This window comes from Mobula birostris, chromosome 11 (genome assembly GCF_030028105.1).
Source record: "Mobula birostris isolate sMobBir1 chromosome 11, sMobBir1.hap1, whole genome shotgun sequence".
Classification (NCBI taxonomy): domain Eukaryota; kingdom Metazoa; phylum Chordata; class Chondrichthyes; order Myliobatiformes; family Myliobatidae; genus Mobula; species Mobula birostris.
Genome location: NC_092380.1, coordinates 13,594,358 through 13,614,588, shown reverse-complemented (window position 1 = coordinate 13,614,588; position 20,231 = coordinate 13,594,358). Strand labels below are relative to the sequence as shown.

General features: G+C 40.6%; 1 protein-coding gene across 1 annotated transcript; it reads right to left on the bottom strand.

Moving 5' to 3' along the window:
- Positions 1–274: 274 nt before the first annotated feature.
- Positions 275–19,749, bottom strand: LOC140204837 (desumoylating isopeptidase 1-like). The gene is made up of 6 exons (XM_072271695.1): positions 19,546–19,749; positions 12,315–12,336; positions 12,143–12,212; positions 10,919–11,028; positions 7,710–7,832; positions 275–6,362 (listed from the first exon to the last, which is right to left on the bottom strand). The coding sequence occupies exons 1-6, from the start codon at positions 19,628–19,630 to the stop codon at positions 6,272–6,274; spliced, it is 501 nt and encodes a 166-aa protein (XP_072127796.1). The 5' UTR covers positions 19,631–19,749; the 3' UTR covers positions 275–6,271.
- Between the last annotated feature and the right edge of the window lie 482 nt (positions 19,750–20,231).

Genomic DNA, 20,231 nt, shown 5'->3' with positions numbered 1-20,231 from the left:
TAGCTGCACTTTCAACTAGTTGCATTAATTATGAGCCTTAAATTAATAGAACAGTCTCTTTTAAAATCTTACTGAATTTATTTTGGAAATATTTATAAATTATATGCACAAAGATATGGTGCATACAGACATTATTGCTTACATCACACTTACCAATGTAGAGTTTGCCATTCAGATGTTAATATGATAACAACAAATTTATTTTAAAAATCTTTATTGTCCTTGTAAATGGTAGCTTATGCAAAAATCAAAAAGATATCTCATCAGAACACAATGAAACAGTAAGCAGCAAATGCAGTTTATTTGAAGCAAAAACAAATTTACAAACTGACATTTAAAACTCTCCTGGTTCAGAGGAATCAAGTTGGAGTGCAAAGCTAAGGTATAAGGAACATTGTAGCAGGAAGAAAGGGCCACAAACTTCAGAAAGGTAAAGCAGATCACGTGCAGTTCAACGTGATGTGGAATGTGCACTGTTTAAAAACACTGCTGTGCAAATGATCTATCAGATAAGCACTCTGTCAGGGCAAGACAGGGAGCACAATTCATTCAGGATGTTTCAGGCAGCTGGTTATACGGTAGCGTCAGCCAAACTGTCAGGTAACTTTTCAACAAATTAAAGCACAATTGTTCAGCAAGTACAGCTTTTCTTGATCTCTATGATGCAATGAGAATTTGACCAATTTTTTGTATCAAAAAACTGAAGGTGGAAACTACTCGTCAGCCACCAAAATTTTCATTCAACACTGATTTAAACCCACCATTTTTAATATTCATTTACCACATAGCTTCAGCATTAAAACTGTTCCCTGGATGTGAGATTATGAGTTCAGGTGACTAAAATGTTGTCTGTTTATACCCTACTTTATTTCACATTCTAATAGTACAGCAACACTGCAAGCTCAGTGCAGATTCAGGTATTTGATTTGACTGTTGCTTCATTCTCAGGGTTGTGGGAAGAGCATTAACTGGTCCAATTGTCTTTCAGCTGAGAACTAACTAGTTAGGGCAGTTCAAGAGACATTGATAGGTTTCAGTGTATTGACAAGTACACAGGCCTTGATCTGAACCAACAATTCTCTCCAAGTATTGTGCTAAAACTAGTAATGTTCTCCCTTTTCTGTAGACTTCCCTGTGAGCTAGAAGGGTCAAGTAAATGGTGAAACTACTCTGCAGGAAGCTAACACTGCATCCCCATGGCAGCCTCTAATGGCAAGTGGACAGTTTAACCCTCCAGGTTTGCAGGAGGAAGCCAGGACACTGCTACAGCTTCCCATCACAGAATAGGCAGTGCAAGACAGCAACAGGGAGAAGATGAATCCTGAATCAAGAAGTGAACTGCATAACAACTACATGAACCTGACTGATGAGTTTCTGAATTACAATCATATTACTCCACAGATTGACTTTGGATACTCAGCAACTACGTTTCACTGTTTCACTCTATGCCCTCTGTGGGGAGAGAGGAGGAGAAACTGTCCCACTACAACAGTTGCATAGGCTACAAATTAAACAATAATTCTGTCAATGACTAAATATGAAAGGCTGCTCCAAATCCCCTCCAGGGCATTTCAGAATGACAAGTGTCCCACCCAGCTCCTCAGCAATAATTATGGATGCTCACTGTTGCAGGTGAACAGGATACCCAATGTCACTTCACAATCAACAGCCAGGAGCTACTCCCAGGTACTAGAAACATAAGCAATGTCATAAAGCGTCCATCCTTTCCATCAAGACAATGCAGTGAGAGGCATTCAGATTCAGTGATGAAATGAATACAACACAAAATTATAAACAGTAATCTGCACAAAATGAACTGCTAAACCCGACAGCCTGGGGAAGAATCAATATAAATAATGGCAGATTTCCAGCAGCAAGCAGCTTTGTAACATAACTGAGTAATAGGATACCGAGAAATCACCATGTTTTCAAATCAGTGGCTAAAGGAGTAATCATGACATTAAAAATTAAATAAACACAACTGAAAATGAGTCCTTTGTAAAAGCATAAAAGCAAGGTGAACTGCTACAGGTGTGTAATGAGCAAATGAATTTGAATGGATACTGCGACTTGGCAATGAATTGGCTTTACCTCATCTTCCAGTCAATGCCTCTTAAGAACAGCAAATTAAAATTTCTTAGTAAATGCTAAGTATATACTTTCCATGTCTTTAGTTTGAATGGACTTGCAACATTTTAGTCTGTTACTTTAAGTGATATTAAATCATTGGTTTACAGGAGCTAAATTCTACCAATTGGGGCCACTATTTAGATACATGTAAATATTTATTAAAAGGGAGAAATATTTTCCATAAAATCCATAACAGCAATCCAATTTAGTCCAGATAGTTGTGGTTTCGTTTGACCGTATCAACCCAAAACATTAACTCGCGCTCCTCTCTTCGCAGATGTCAGGAAGCGTGGGAGTGATATTGAACACCAGTATTTAAATCCTGACTTTATGCGAAGTCGTGGAGCACAAAGACGAAACCTCAATAGGCTCTCAGATGCCCCCCTCTCCTCTCAACCTGCTGTTCTATAGGCAGTAGGAGCCCTTGAAACCCTCTTGGCACATAGGACCATGTACAGATGGCTGACCGAGAGATGGTTATGGACAATGAAGGGGGCACTTTACATCATACATTTTCAGATTTACATTGAAACTTTCCACTAGATGGCCAAGGTAAAGCAATCTTTCAGGACACCAAAGCTACTGCTGACAGACATATTACTAACTGGATTCTTGGCTTTCACCTGCAGCCTGGTTTGCAAGCATTGCACAGGCAAAAGCTCAAAGATCAGAAATATCTCTGTTTCTTCCATGCTTTCTCCAAGGGTGTAAGATCACGTTTACCCAGTTCAAAGTGAACAAGGTCACAGACTAGTTTCCACTGCGGAGCCCATGGGTAATCTGCCGTCGTCTGTCTCCTCGCACTGGCTAAAGGGACTGATCATCCTGTAACGTTGATAGTTATATAGAAAGGAATTTGTATTGATAGAGGTGGAAATGTTTTGCATCACTGGTTAGTAACCCTTAGTGTGGAAAACAAAGCTTGGAAGGAGGAAATAGTATGAGATTTAACAATTGAACTGACGCAAAAAGAAAATCATTTATAATTAATCATGGAATTCAATAATACAGGTGATTACAACCCATAACAACTCCTTTCCCACTCCTACAATGCAGCACCCATGTAGCAATGCTTTCCCATCACAAGCAAGGCTGTAAGCAATGCACAATACAAGTTTCCTACTACTCTTAATAAACCAAACAATTAGTTCCAGACACCCCAATGTTTACAAATTCACTGTGAGAAACGAGACTCAGTGCTTTACTATCCACTGTACTGCAGTGGACTCAAGTTTTAGCTGGCGTTTTAAACTGGTCTGGTTTACAGCTGAGAAATTTTGCAGATACCATCATGATATTGAGAGCAGACCTACAAACCAGGAGACGAAACCTACTTTCACAGAAATCATAGAAGTATTATTTTCAATCTAGCAAACCCCAGAGACCAGAGCCATTTGACAGGAAGCACAGACTAGCTCCCAGTCTTGTCACTTCCAATTTATAATAGCTTGCCCGCCCTCACATAGAATACAGGAATGTCTTGTATATCTCAACGCCTGCTGCCATTTAGTCATCAAACAGTTAATCTAGTCCAAAAAAAGGCAGAGGTAACATGATTAGCAACAGAGCCTGCAGTTTCTGTTTATTATCCAGTATTTGCCCTTGTTAATTTGCAGGTCTTCACATGGAGAGTGGATAACCTAGGAACCGATTCCATCGTGCTCTGCAACATTTCACTAGCACCACAAGGGCTGAGCCTACAGATTGGCAATTAATGAACGATTCTGACCTAGACTTTGCATTATTCTGCAGCACCAAACTAACACAGTCTGGGTGAAACCAGAGTAGATATTGAAGGCTGCGATCTTGACAGTCTCAGACTGTTCGATTTCAACCACTGGAACAGCTTTTGGTTGTCTTATTGAACAGATAAGTCTGGCATAGATGGTCCCAAGCCCAGTTACAAAAGGAGGGCTGGGCATAGGGCTAGCAACCCATCCCGTTAAAAACCCAGAGTTACAGAAATGCCAACAGAGGCTTCAAAAGCCTCATCCCAGGGAGAGGAAGGATCGTCACCTAGGAGATGTATGAAATTGTGTGGTGAAAGCAGAAGTCACAGGGCTGATAAATCTTCGGCCTGGGACTGAGGACTCTGGTGAGCTGCTGTCAGCAGCCTATGCCCCATTTGGGGTCATGGGCTTAAGAAGAATTTAACAGATCTTAAAAAATACAGGGAATGATGAACTCCCTGCTCTGTGCTTAACAGGCTGGTCTCCAAGTGAATTACAATTAATGAAATACAATCAAATGGTTAAACTGCCTACCAACACCTACACTGGACAACAAAGATTTTGCTTCCCGAATACTTTCAGGTGTTTCTTGTGGATTTTGGGTTGCTGATCATGAAAATCACCATGAAATTTCCTATTACACAACTTTTGTTTTGAAATTGCCTGTATTTGTTATTTCAAGTCATAAATCAAGTCAGAATAACTGATGCCAAGATTAAAGAAGGCATTTTTGTTGGTCCATAAAACAAACAGGTCATCAATGACTAGTAATTTGAAGAATGTCTAGTAGGACCAGAGAAAATTGCATGGAACGCATTCAAGGATGCTATTGAAAATCTTCTTGGTAACTACAGAGCACCAAACTATGTGCAGCTGGTTGACAACATGCTTCAAGCATACAAAACCATGAAGTGCAACATATTACGAAAGATTAATTTCCTGCATTCCCATTTAGACTTAATCCCTGCAAATCTTGGCACTGTCAGTGATGAGCATGGGGAAAGGTTTCACCAGGACATTGCAGTCATGGAGAAACGGTATCAGGACAACTGTAATCCATCGATACTGGCTGATTATTGTTGAACACTTAAGTGAGAATCCTCAGGCACTGAGCACAAAACGAAAATCATCAACAAAACATTTTTAGCTTAGTTGCACCATTATATAATTAAATGCATTATATTCAATAAAAGTTAATTTCTTGTTTCTCCAAATTCCTACATGGTACAAATAGTCTGAAATTATATTTGTTTAGTTTCAAGATCATACACAAAAAAAAACTTTTGAGGAAGTAATGCTTTTGGAAAAAAAATTGTTGTCCAGTGTTGTCCAAGTAGCCGGCTGAAAAGGAAAGCCTCTTGTTTAACTGGGAACCACTCTGCAGTTCTGCACCATATTCTGGACAGCAGAAACAATGGGAGCAAACTGACAGAACAGTAATAAATGATCATGAGGTAGTCTGAAACTTGGAGACCTGGCCTGACTCTATTCTTCAACCAATATATTATAGGTACACAATACACATTCAAACTTGGTCAGTAGAATAAGAGAGTTAACAAATAACAAAGCTAAATAAAGAAATAACAAGTTGAATCCAAGTACTGAGATTTGCTCCAAACCCAACAGGAATTGTGCTATGAACACAGCATTACCAGGATGTCACTGCGACCCAAATATTTAAACTGCCAAGAAAATGTGCCAGAAGGAAAACAAAAAGGCACTCAGAAATCTGTGCCGCCTTCAAGATATAATAATGGACAAGTTCCTGAACTGGGGAAACAGGAAGTGACAAAGGAACCCAAATGAGAGAGCCTAGAGCAAATTTCACAAGTGTGGTACAAACAGCAAGCAATTTGAGATGAGCAATTAAGTCAATTATATGACATGGAAAGTGCAGTGACTGAAATTACATTACCCTTCCCCATATCACTAATATGCAAAACATTTAATAAATAAGTCCAGTGACGACACTGGAAAGTTATCCATTGCATTGATTGATGCACTGACAATCAAACTGGCACTACAGTGGTTAAATACTAACATGTCCATGCTGGTGGTATATTTCAGGAATAATCCAGAGGACAGGTGGTGGTACAGATAAAATTATTGTATTGCAAGAAAGAATGCAATGTCTCAAATGCCTATTAACACAGTTCATTCAAAGACAGCTAACAAAGGAGCAAGAAAATCAGAATATTGCACTGTAAAGTCAGTAAAGTATGTATATGCACATTTTAAACAGCATTTTAGAAAAGAAATTTTCTACCACTTTTCAACTGTTCTACCTATGTTAAGTATGATGAAAGATACTTGTGAAAGGAAATCTTCATTTTTCTTGATACCACTGCTAAGTTCTGCGAGGCTGGTGACCACATATTTTCCACAGACAGCAGCACTTTGAAACGGTTTCATTAGCTCTGATTATTTTCATTGATACTGGTTCCTCCATTTGGCTGAATCTGAACAGACTCTAGGAGTGGCTTAATGAGCTGCCCAAAGGGACTGAAAACAAAAGGAGAGGAACACAGAAGTTAGATGTTATCCCACCCAATGAGCCTCCGCATCCAACACATCATCTTCCACAACTTCCAAAGGGATCCCACCACCAAAATCCTCTCTCCCTCCACCACCTCATTTCACAGGGATCACTCCCTCCGCAAACCCCTTGTCCATTCATCCCTCCCCACCAATCTCCCTCCTGGCACTTATCTCTGCAAGCAGCCAAAGTGGGATACCTGCCCATTCACTCCTCCCTCAGCTCCAAACAGTCATTCCAGGTGAGGCAACACTTCACCCACGGATCTGCTGAGGTCGTCTATTGTGTCCGGCGTTCCCAATGCGGCCTCCTCCACGTTGGCGAGACCCATCGTAAATTGGGGACTGCTTCATTGAGCACTTCTGTTCCACCTGCCATAAGCAGAACTTCCTGACAGCCAAACATTTTAATTCCAATTCCCATTCCGACATGTTGGTCCATGGCCTCCTCTTGTGCCAAGATGAGGCCACCCTCAGGGTGGAGGAGCAACACCTTATATTCCGACTGGGTGGCCTCCAACCTGATGGCATGAACATCGATTTCTCCTTCCAGTTAAAAAAAAAATCCCTCATCTCTTCTATTCCCCACTCTGGCCTCTTACCTCTTCTCACCTGCCCATCACCTTCTCCTGGATCCCTCCTTCCCTTTCTCCTATGGCCCACTCTCTTATCAGATTCCTTCCTCTCCAGCCCTTTACCTTTCCCATCCACTTGGCTTCACCTATCACCTTCTAGGTATCCTCCTTCCCCACCCCATCTTTTTATTCTGGTGTCTTCCCCCTTCCTTTCGAGTCCCGAAGAAGAGTCTCAGCTTGAAGTGTTGACTGTTTACTCCTCTCCATAAATGCTGCCTGACTTGCTGAGTTCCTCCAGAGTTTTGTGTGTGGCTTTAGATTTCCAGCATCTGCAGACTTGCTTGTGTTTAGATTTTATTGTTCAGTTTTTACTGTTCCATTCAGAAGGCACAGATGCTTCACTGGGGAAGAGGTAATTCAATAGCATCTTGCCTAGACTGAATGCAGGGAATGTTGCTAGTCCATCCAACAATAAAGGGCCATCATCGCTGACATCTGCACAATTTGTAGCCAGAATCACTGGACTGCAGTCAGGATTGGAAATCAACAAAGGCTGATAAACGGACTCTCCCTGCTCTAGCCCAGAGTTAATTACAGTGAAGGCAGAAGGCCTATTGGTCTGTTTGCATCAAAAAAGTTTTCCTAAGCCTTTAGAGACTCTTGCAGTGTCCTGACACAGATCAATGCATTCAGAAGAGAAGAAAAATAGTGGAACAAAACTAAAAGTACAAGTACTTACGTTGATAAAACCTCAGAAGGTAGGTCTGTGATATAGGATGGAATCTTCTTCCCAGTAAGAAACTGGGCCACTTCATTACTGAATGTATTGCAGTTATGTTCAAAAAGTTTGTAGCATTCTCCCCTGCATGGTTAAAGATTTCACACAACAGTTAATCAGTGGTAGGAAGACCAAAGATCTCACTGAATACCATAAGAACACAGGAACAAACTACTTACTGAACAGCAATAAATCTCCAGATATTGTCAGACCTCAGATGGATAAACAGATTTATTTTTGCCTGCTTTACTTATCAACAAATTTGGGTTCACTTCACATAACTTTCATCAAGTTTAGAATATATCCAACCAAATTAGGAAAAAACTCAAAATATGTTTAATAAGATGAACGAAGTTACACTGTGGCTAATAGACTATGATTCACAGACAGTATAACTGTGGCCAATGGTGTACACACAATTCTCCATGAATGGATATATGAGGAACTGATGTATGTTTTACCAGTGCACTGAACTACAGATGAGAACTACACTGAAACCGTGAACAATAGACCAAGAACTAAGACCTTACCTACCATCAAATCAAGGCATCGACAATATAAGCTAGGGCCTATAGGTTTCACCAATGACAGAATAATGCCAACAGGTTTAAGAAGAGGCATGCATCATCTTGAATATAGATCAAGGGTGATCTAATGAAAGCATTTAAGATGATTAAAGGATTTTATTTTGCAGGCCTTGTAAAATAAAGATAAAATGCTAAAGATGTGCTCCATACGCCAAGGACACAGACAGGAACAACAACAAAGGATTTTTTGTTTAGAGAGCAAATTTCCACTTGTTCTTGACTTTACTCAATCACTCTGAGGTCTTTGACTTCAACATTTGGACAAACTGTGGAATACCGTCTTCAAATCTGGCCACCGGCATTCTACAAATTTTCTTTAGTGAAGTCACTAACAAGGAGGCCTGACCTTGGCTTGAGCTACTGGACCAGAGGTAACTTTAGGGCACACTTCCTCACAATGATTACTGGAAACTTGGAACTCTCTTCAGGATTGTATCAACCAAAACTTTCAAAAGGGAAACTGACAGGGTTTTGCCAGGGGAAAAATGTTAAAGAACAATGAAATAGGATGGGTGAAAGAAGCCACAAACATATATGAATTTTAAATTTACTCTTTTTTTTTTGTCCAGTCCTGCTGAAGGGTCTTGGCCCAAAACATCAACTGTACTCTTTTCTATATGTGCTGCCTGGCCTGCCGAGTTCCTCCAGCATTTTGTGTGTTGCTTGAATCAGATTGGATGGGCTGAATGGCCTCTTATTCCAGTGTCCCTTTGTATATTTTGTACAAGTGAAAAATAAACTTCCTGGTCCCGTCCTTGGTGAGAACTGAATATTCTGACTCAGCAGGACTGCCTTAATATTTTCTTAATACACAAACAGAGATGGCAATTTGCCTGGAAACTTAGACTGCATTTGTGAATAGTTCAGTTGCTTTATTCCAGAAGGTCTGAAAATGATGCAAGAATAATCAGAATGGAGGAGGTTATACCCACTAAGAACAGGGTAGGATTTTTTTTCTCAGTAAAGTGAAATGAGGGTCAATCCTAAAGGTCTTCAAAATGTGTATTGATATATTACTGTCACGTGCACCAAGATACTGTGAAAAGCTGGTCTTGAATCCTGTTCATACAGATCAGACTATACAGTGCATTGCACTAGAGTAAGGTAAAGTAAAAACAATGTGGATTAAAGTGTAAAAGCCACCAAAAAGTGCAGTGCAGATAAATAATAAAGCACAAGATCGTTACGAGGTAGAGAATGAGGCCAAGAGTCCATCTTATACAAGTACAGGACATGGGAAGATATTCATGAGAAATTAATTCTAGAAGCAATTAAGAAAAGGAATTTGGGAGAAACTAGGAAGTGGTTAGAATCTGGAATGGCTGTAGTGACTAGGAAAGCTGCCAGGAAACATGAGAGAAAGCAGGGCATGTTGATGGAACCAATACTTTGGGTGCACAAACCTTTGTGAACCGGGAAGAGTTAAAACTGGATTCTATCTGTAAATATTTTAAAACAAATACTATTCTAAGAAAAAAAAATTGCTAACTTTGTGATACAGGCTCAACAAGATGATTAAATCTCAGTATTGACACAAAGGAAATCTGCAGTATTTAAAGCAATTCTTGAGAAACCTCACGTGAGTCAGCATTTTCAAGACGAGGCTATAATTGAAAGACCTGATATGTGCTGTTTGGTCTTGCATGGCACAGCAATTCTTCATTGGCAACAACACAACTATAATGTGACACATCACTCTGGTAAATTCTATAATAGGTTCATTTTGTGCGGGGAGATGGTTTTGGGGGTTGATGTTCTTGTTCTGTTTTTGTTAGATTTTTTTGTGCAGGGGAGGGGGATTTGGGAGCTGATGTTTTTGTTGCGTTTCGTGCGGGGGGGGGGTTGACGATCGTATTGCCATTCTTTTTTTGCACGGGGGGTAGTGGGTTTACTGTTTCTCTTTGGTTCCATGACTTCCATGGTTTTCCTTGTTTTGTGGTTATCTGGAGAAGAAGAGTCTCAGAGTTGTACACTGAATGCATACTTTGATAATAAATAAACCTTTGATTTATAAATACAGTAGGTGACAAGTGGTATGCATAAAACCCACATTTTCCTGGATGTCTGCAAAGAGTAAGAATTTCAGGTTGTACACTGTGTACATTCTCTGATATTAAATTGAACCATTGAAACAAACTGTACGGATATATGCTTTAGCACTGGTCATGCTGTTGGTAACTTAAAGTAAATCTGGATGCCCATATGGTTTGTTAAAGATTTTTTAAAGGAATAACTTTATTTGCCACATGTACATTCAAGCATACAGTGAAATGTGTCACTTGTGTAGGGGATATGCTGGGGCCAGCCCATAGGTGTCGCCACATTTCCGGCACCAACAGAGCACGTTCGCAGCCTACTAAGCCTAACTTGTACATTGTGTGGGAGCAACCCCATGTGCTCATGAGGAGAAATTACAAACTCCTTATGGGCAGCAGCAAGAATTGAACCCTGATTTTATAGCTGACCTGCAGTAAAGCACTGCATTAACCGCTAAACTCTGCCACCCCTGTGGCTTTTAAACACAACAACTGGGCCTACTTTGCCTGCATGCAGAGAACACAAAAAAAACAACCAGGAACTAACCTGAAGGATGATTCTCCCAAAGATGATAAATAGTCCATGATTAACTCCTCAGTCACTTCTGTGGTGCCAAGATCAATGACAGAGTCAGGTGGTCCAAGTAATGTCCCGCCCTGGGAATCAAATAAGACAAGTCACATTGGACACTATGGCATAAAATAAAAGTACCTACAAAATACTGGTGTCAAATTTCAAGTGGTTCCTGAATTGGAAGCATTGTACAAAAGGAAGTTAACCAAAAAGAATTCAGCAATACCAGTTACGAAAACATCAAATTAGTTCTCCCGATGGAATGCAGAAACAAAGACTTTCAGATTTCTTTTCTGAAGTGGCAGGAAGCTACTTAGCTCAATGAGGATACTGCAGCTCTCAGAGCAACCCCATCAATCCCATTCCTGGATTTATTTCCCTACAATCTACTCACAATTCACAGACTTATGCTGACTTAGCTGATCCCAGCTGAGCTGTCTATTCAATGCTTCTGTCGTTCCTCCCTTCTGGTACATCGAGTGGCAACCTTGTTGTTTCTGAAGCATTTGTTTTTTTTACCAGACCGAGTTGCTAGTTCGATGCTCAACCCAACACGGATGGAAAACATGCAAGGAGCTGGCCAGATCCAAACCCGGAACCATTTGCCTTGAAGTCCGGTGTGGATGCCACTACACCACTTGCTCAATGCTCCACGGAAGAGGAAATTAGCTAGGGTTCCTGAATTTGATAGCTTACAAATCAGATTTTGTTTATTTGTACAAAAATGTGCTAAAAGATATGTAGACAACATGCAGGTGGATACTGTTTGCTGAGGGGAAACCTGGGTGGAAAGGGAGTGGGGAAACAAGCTCCCGTGCGTATGAAGAAACAAGATGGGGTTGGTGCCACTAGCAGTTTTTATATCAGTGACGGGGTGACTGACCACCAGAACAAAGCTCCACAAAGGAGAGAGTGCAGACCGATTCCTTATAGACACCAAGACAGTATGAGGCAGAAGCATGTGGCAAGCATCTTTTACCTTTAGAAAATAATGAGTGGCCCAAGGTCATTATTGCCTATGTGGGCTGGAGGGGAATTTTGTCCAGAGGTGGTCCATTTAGCTAGATGTCAGGGTTTCTGTCTGTCAGGAGTTAGAGGGGAAAGGGTTTTTACATCAACAAGAAAATCAGCTGAAGAACAGAATGAATACATAATGAGGCAAACACTTTGGAAAAAAATAATAAAGAAAATACTCACCGGCTGACAGTTGGCAATTCCACCTGATCCATAGAAGAACTCTTCACCATTAACAACAATTGCAGTGTGCCTGACAGAAGCCAGATACAATAAACATTTTAATACTATAATTAAAACATAGTTACAAACACATTACCAAAAGAATATTATTTAGAAAATGCAATTAACTCACCATATTCCATCAAGTTGTTTTCCTGTTAAAATAAGAAAACAAAAGGTAAGGCAAACAGCCACTGAGGAACAGAAGTATTAGGATCTTCCTATTGACCCACCTCTCACCTTTACATGACTCAGTTACATCTCCCCTAAGCATTCACTGCTCCAAAATCTTTCCCTTACGTTACAACTTTCTATACTGTATTCAAACATTTTCGTAAACCCCTTTACTCATGGTAGGATAATCTTTAAGTTTCTGTAATGTGGTCAGAGCAGTACCTTTTATGATTCTAATGCCACTGCCTTAATCATGAATAACTGTCAGGTTGTCACCACATTTCAGAGGTGTCATGATTCTTTAAGCAAATGTTTTGCTAAATCTGGTCTTCTTGAACAAGAAACCAGTATTTGTTTTAAAAATAGGAGAAAATTCATTCAGTGGGCTTTGATGGGTAAAAGTTATATTAATGCAACAATTCAAGGTGGCAGCAGGTTACCACACCCAAGGTCAACTAGGGATGGGAAATTAAGGCTCATCAACTTGAGAAGCCCACATCCCCTTAAGGAATAAATTTAAAAAATAACGAGAAGAGATGGAAGTAAATGAGGGACTGTAGGTATTTGAAATCCTCGAAAAAGAACTGGTTTAAAAAAAAAAGAATGTGGGATAATGGAACAATGCATTTAGATTTTAATACAGGATTATATACAAATGAGCACTTGTTCGGTAGGGCCCGAGCTTAGTTAACAAGAATAATGAAATTGGAGGTGAGAAGGATCAGATGGTCACATATTATTAAAAATATCTAAGCAAAACATTTTATTTACCCTCTAAAGCAGAATTCCCCAATGTCGACATTAAAAAGGTTGGGAACCCCTGCTCTAAAGGTAGAACCACTTTTTGACACATGCGCTTTTTGTCATCCTCCATTGCAATGTCCCATTAAAATGGGAGATTCGATCACAAATGTGGCAGATTAAAGTGTGCCCATGATCTACTATGCCATCTATGTGGTATCTGAATAACCACCTGCCAAAGTACTCTTAGGCCTCTGGAAGCCAGCATGGTCAAGATCAAAAGTTAATAAATTTCACGTCACATGCCGGTGATAATAAACCTGATTCTGATTAATTTATTGTCAAAGTACGTATGCAGTGTACAACTCTGAGATTCGTCCTCTCCAGATAGCCATGAAACAAAGAAAACCGTGGAAGATGCTCAAAAGAAAAACATCAATCCACACCCCCCAGCAGAAAAAGAACAAGAACAACTCAAATACCCTCCCCGCCCCGCACAAAAAAACTAAACACAACAAGAACATTCCCAAACCCCATCCTCTTACACAAACAAATACTTAACAAAATATGCCACACAGAAAGAACGGGCTAAAAACACAAAATATAAAATTCATAAAGGTGAAAGAGTCCACGGTGTCCAATCCATCAAAGCAGAACCTCGGTAACATTGACATAGGGGAAAAATAAAATTGCAGGCTCCGACAGTTCCAGTAACACATGAAAGGTGAAAAGAAAACATAAAAGAAGTGAAATAAACAGTTTGTGGACTATCTGGAAGATGTTGACTGAGGGAGTGTTGTACACTGGGCACCATCTTGACCCAAAGTCAATCAGATGTGAGAAAAGTTGAAGTCACTTGAATCTGAAACTTATGGCACTGGCTTGAAAGTAACTCATTCTCTGGTCATCCCTGCTTTTCCTATAGTGTGCAATCTGCTTTTCATACAGCCAAACAACTTGCCAGGACATGTTAGAAGGACAGCATGGAACCAACAATTGTGGTTCAAGTGGAGCCACAGGGAAACCACACCAGGCACAGGAGGTTGGCTGATATTAAGGTAAAGGTGTTGTAGTGGTCACAATTTATACTTCCCATCTTTTTCAAAAAGGAAGAAATGTTTTTCAAATTCTCAAAGGGCCACAGTGGGGCAAATTGAAAACCATTGGATGAAAGCAGAACAGATTAGTCATGCAATACCATCATTTGTACTGTACCCTATATTGTATACATCAGACAACCCTGTAGCACTGTACTCTATACTGTATATGAGACATCACTATAGCACCATATCCTATATTGTGTACATCAGACATTTTAAATAATCCTCTCTGTGCCTTGTTTGGTGCATCGGGCAGCAACCTTGCTGTTTCTTTTGGTGTTTGTCTGTTTTACAAGGCCGAGTTGCAAGTTCGATATTAAACTCAGCACGAATGGAAAACATGCAAGGAGCTGGCTGGATTTAAACCTGGAACCATTTGCTCCGAAGTCCCGTGTGGATGCCACTACACCACATATGATTCAAGGGAAACTTGGGTTATTTTTGCATTCCATGGTCTCATGATTAATACTACACCATTTTTCATGAAGGGCTCTTATTGATACAATAAGCAACAAGGAGAGAACAAACTATAACCATTACCCAAGAATCTACCAGTGTCAGAGTAAAGCAAGCTTGATTACATCGTCCATCTGCTTCACTCAGCTGATTAAACATGTGTATTAAATATATGCCCTTGTCTTTGGAGGACAATGAATAAAGAAAACCTTACTTATTGACAAAGGATCATGTGATCATCTGAACCTTCTCAGCTCCAATGTCACTCTCCGCAGAAACACAGAACACTTGTGGATTGTACCTCTGGATTTATTTAATACATTTGATTTGCTGAGCTAGCTTCCTTTCACCCAAGAGCCAGATCTGTTCTCTTAGTACTCAAAAGTATTTCCCCTGCGATTATGAAAGAACTTCTACACAGATGTGGTCAGTGAAGTAGCCAATAGGCCCTTTACCCCTTGGGCTTGTTCTACCTTTCATTCAGACCACTGCTGACCAACCAGTTAATTATTCCTCCCCTGACCCAACGAATATTTACTCCAACTCTGGAGAACGCTGCAGATTTCTCCTCTCCTTTGCTGATTTCACTTATACGAGACCTAGCTCTAATTTGGAAGTGTCCCCATTCTTTATTCCCATAGCACATACACATAGTACCAACTGCCTATTAACGGTTCAACTCAGAATTCAGCCCCCTCCCCCAGCCTGCCCTCAATATTAAAGTGCATATAAGACAAAGATATAGAAACTGCTTTCATAATTTAACCCTGTGAGATCTCGTGCACTTCAGCCTATCCTCACTGAAGCATTTTTATCAATTTCTCTAATTGGGTTACATGTTTTAAAACTATCTGTTTAAAAAAAAAACTGCCTGGGCTTCAAACGAACTGGTTACAACCTTGGCACTCTACATGATCCTGAGCTGGCTTCCAATGCCGGATTACTTCAGAATCAGGTTTAGTATCACAGATTAATATCACATTGTAAAATGCGTTGACAGGTGACAGCAGTACAATACATAGTAATAGGAAAAATTTGAAAATATATGTACATATACACACTTTAATTCTGTTTTTAAACATGTTCAACTATACAAAATATATAGACATATTGATTGATATGTTCGTGGCCTAAGGTAGGAGGAGTCAATTTTAGAAAACCTGGCACATTTATTTTTCAACGTAGTCTCCGCTTATATTTACACACACAGTCCAGTGGTCATGGAGCATAAGGATCTTGGACCCCCAGAAAGTGTCCACAGATGGGTGATTGATAAGTTTGTGGCCTAAGGTAGAAGGAGATGGGTTATACAGCTCTCGTTACATACACATGCAGGTCAACTCTTTGAGTGATTATACAGAAAGTTTGAAGTTAATAACTCACCTCCTTCTACCTTAGGCCACGAACTTAGCAGTCACCCTGATGCATTATTAACTTCAAACTTTCTGCATAATCACTCAAAGAGTTGACCTGCACGTGCATGTAACGAGAGCTGTTTAACTCATCTCCTTCTACCCTAGGCCACGAACTTATCAATCACCCATCTGTGGACACTTTCTGGAAGTCCAGGATCCGTATGCTCCATGACCACTGGACTGTGTGTGTAAATGTAGCGGTGGGGGGGACTATGTTAAAAAATAAATGTGCCAGGTTTTCTAAAATGGACTCCTTCTACCTTGGGCCACGAACTTTTCAATAACCCCTTGTATAATATACACATATTTATAATATAGTTAAATTAAACAGTTAGTGCAAAAAATAGAAATGAAAAAGAGGTAGTGTTCATGGGTTCAATGTCCATTCCACAAAGATTGTTCATTTCTGTCTGCAAATGGTAAGTTGTCTCCACTTTTGCCTCAGTTGACCTTCACCAAGACTCTCAACCATGCATGTTACCTTTAACCTGAATTATTCCAGCACTCTCCAGACCAGCCTCCCATTACCTCCAAAGCGAAATTAACCCACAATTGTGTCGTCTTCCATTTTAATCCCATTAGCTGTTGTCGACAGTTCTCCCTGAACCATGGTCCCCTTTTCAAACCTGCTGATACCACCTTCCCTCAAAAGAATACCAGTTCTAGATCCTTATAGCCTTGTAGACAACCTCTCCTCTGCAAGTCCTTGAATACTTTTCAGCCTTCAAAATCTGTGCTATCTCATCTAAAATTCCTCTGAATCCCTTTGCTCTGGTTTACGCCCTTGCAGTAGCACTTTGATGACCCCGCTTGAAATCATAGACAACCTTGTGATTACGACAAAGCAACCTTCAACCATTGTCCCTTTCAAGATGGGCAGCATTTTGAACCGCCAATTCCATCACCACCTTCATAACCTATTTCCATCCTTCTACCCAGTCATAGTCATAATCACTTGCAGCGGCTTCTCTCCCACACTCTCCCCTCTTGTTAAACCTCTCCATTTTTTTTTCCTTCTCTTCTACGTAAATTAGATCACAGCTGACCTGCAAAATCAGTTATATTTTTCAGTATTTTGGCCAAAATTGTGACCATCACCCTATGTCTATTCTTGAGACTTTGTAACGTTTTGCTTGACAACGCTTCTGTAAGGGAGAATGATAGACCTTTGCTTTTCTAAGGATACCACAAAATTGAATGTCGTTGTTAAAGCTAACATTACATTTTCTCACTCTGATGTTCATGTACATGTTCACTCAGGTTTCCTGTTCTTGCTGACGACAGATTTAAAATGCTCGGATGCCCAGCTCAATTTTAACCCTCAAAATTCCTTAGAATCTTACCATCTGTATATTTGATGTTAATTCCTTAACCATTGGTGAACGTCCTTCACATAATGCGATGTTAAAGTCTGAAATTGTCACCAAACTTCCTTTAAATGAATGATTCTTTTAAATGTACATCTACCACCAGTCACTTAAGTGTTTCAAGGTTTCTTTAAATGACTCTGTGCCAAAAAGTGCAGGTACCTGTGCCTTCCCACACCTTTCAAATTGCTTTGCTCAGAATTTCTAATTGGAACATTAGAAGTTTGCTGCACCACTACCTAGTGCCAGAACAGGGAAATTACACCACTTGGCCTTTGCTGTGAACCTGAGGCACACAGGCCAAAAGTTACTTCACTGTACAGTATTCATGCTAAATCATAGCAGACACAAGAGTCAGTCAAGGCTTCTGGTTAGTGAGCAGGTAACTGCAGAGCAAAATATCAGCATAAATTAAGGTCTTTTTTGATAAAACCCATATGGATCCACCAACTTTTGGTGAAAATAGAAGTCAATAGCTTTCAAACTTTTCTTACAACTTTTTTTTGAAAACGGTGAGGAAATATTATTGAAAGGGAATCGAAGAATCTCTTACAGGGTGCTGCCAGAGCCAGGAAAGCAGACATCAGTCTCATTCTGTGAAGTTTGTAGTTTAGTTTAACATCTTATTATGCCTTTCAATTCCTCTTCTCATTGCTACCATCAGGAAGGAGGTACACAGGCCTGAAGACACACACTCAATGATTCAGCAACAGCTTCTTCCCCTCTGTCATCTGCTTTCTGAATGGATTTGAACCCACAAACACTGCCTCACTACACTTTAAAAGAAATTATTGAAACAGAAATAACAAGTACTTTATTGATCCCGAGTGGGAAGTTCTTTTGTTACAGCAGCAACATTTAAAAACACTCTTAGCAGTATGCAGACCTAATAATAAAGTACAGAATAATAATATACACAGTAATATATAGTTTAACTATTTTACTGCAATTATGGTTTTTTCTCTATATTATCTACTGCATTGTACCGCTGTCACAAAGTTAACAAATTTCACAACATATGTCCGTGACATTTATTAAACCTGATTCTGATCAAACATCTGAAAACATTTTACACATTGAAAAGTACACAGACTGCTTCACAGCCAAACTTAGCGGCAACGTTGCTCCCAGCACAATCTCACACTAAGCAATGAGCAATGATTCTGCAACTTTGGTTCAGGATGGCTGAAAGGGAAACGCTGGCCTGAAAAAATACAGAGATCTTCTTTCATGTTATTATTGAACACAATGACTATTCTGTGAATACAACACAGCTGCTAAAATTAGTGTCAGTAAAATTGCAAATGACTCACACAAATCACTTTTCACTCGAGGGGGAAAAAAATCATGTTAGGGCTTACTAGACCTTACTGCAATGTTCCAGCTTCCTTTTGTATCAAAAACATTTAAGAAAGGATTGTTGGGATCAAACAGAAGTGGATTTTTCTCCCTCGTTCAGAGTATTTCAAAGCAAGACGGAACGGGAGATTTTTTTAAAAAACGAGACTGATATTAAAGGAAATTCCAGAAATACAACAGAGTCCTGGCAGCTATCTACTCATTAGTTTGCTCTTTCGCTTTTTCAGATACTGATAGAGCTTTGGTCCAACTTCAGCTTCTGAGGAAAAGTTGCTGGCAAGTGAAGTGTCCAAACAGGAGTCACCAGATAACTTTCTCATCTCTTCAATGCCGGCTGTTTTGATGGGGAAGCAAGTGGACCGGGGGGGGGGGGGAGAATAAAACTAGACGAGACAGGAAGAACAACTACATTTCACACATGGGCATGAACTCCCAGTCCTGCAAAGGAGTGTGATCATTTATTTAAACCTGGCACTTACACCTGCTCTGTTAACAGTCTTAGTGACACAAACAAGATGCTTAGTTACAGGTTTCAATTTCCTTAAAGTCCAAATTAAAACACAAAAATTAGACCGTTTTCAATTCTGGCAACTCATCCTTCACAAAACACAAAAGCGTTCAAATGAGTACAAATAATTCATTACAAGATAAAATTCCGTATTGTATTTGCCGCGGCCTAGTGGCATTACCGCCACCCCGGCCTCGATTTGCGGCACCTGCATCTTCCCGGGGGCGGTAAGGTTTCAACTCACCGAGCATCAAGGAGCTGAACTGACGAGCGAGTCCTCGGGACAGGTCGTAGACGTAAAGTTTGACGGGATGAGGCGCCGTCTCCATCGTGCCGGGGGCTGAGTTGCTCGTTGCCAGCTTCCGCTTCACTCTGTCCGGCGACGCAAACACGAACACCGGGGCCCCGGGCAGGATGCCTCCGCATGAAGCGATCCGGACAGCCCTGAACGCCCCGCCCCGCCCCGCCCCCCTTTCTTCCCGTCACCGCCGCTTGGTCACGCCTCTTGCCCGTCAACAGTTCGACCACTCACTGCTCCTTTACGCCACGACGTCGCCACCGTTTTGTCCCGCCTCCCACCCAATCAACGTTTCGGCCACGCGTCGCAGTCCCGCCCCTGTCAACTCCTCCTACCCATGATTGGTTCGGCTCCCGTCTATCGACGACTCAACCACGCCCACACGGGCAGCCCGGAATCCCGTCCCGTGCAGTGACGCAAGCGGGCAGCATCGATGGTTTTTGATGGTCAAGGACACAAGTCAACGATATGAGGGGGGCGGGGAAAGAGAATTGAATACCAAAGTTGACCAGAGAACATTTGTTGTAAACCTGGCAACTAGAGACAGAAAATAAATAAATGTTTTGGAATAGCATCAGTTTTAATGGCACTGGCATATGACGTGAAATTTGTCGACTTTGTGGCAGCAGAAC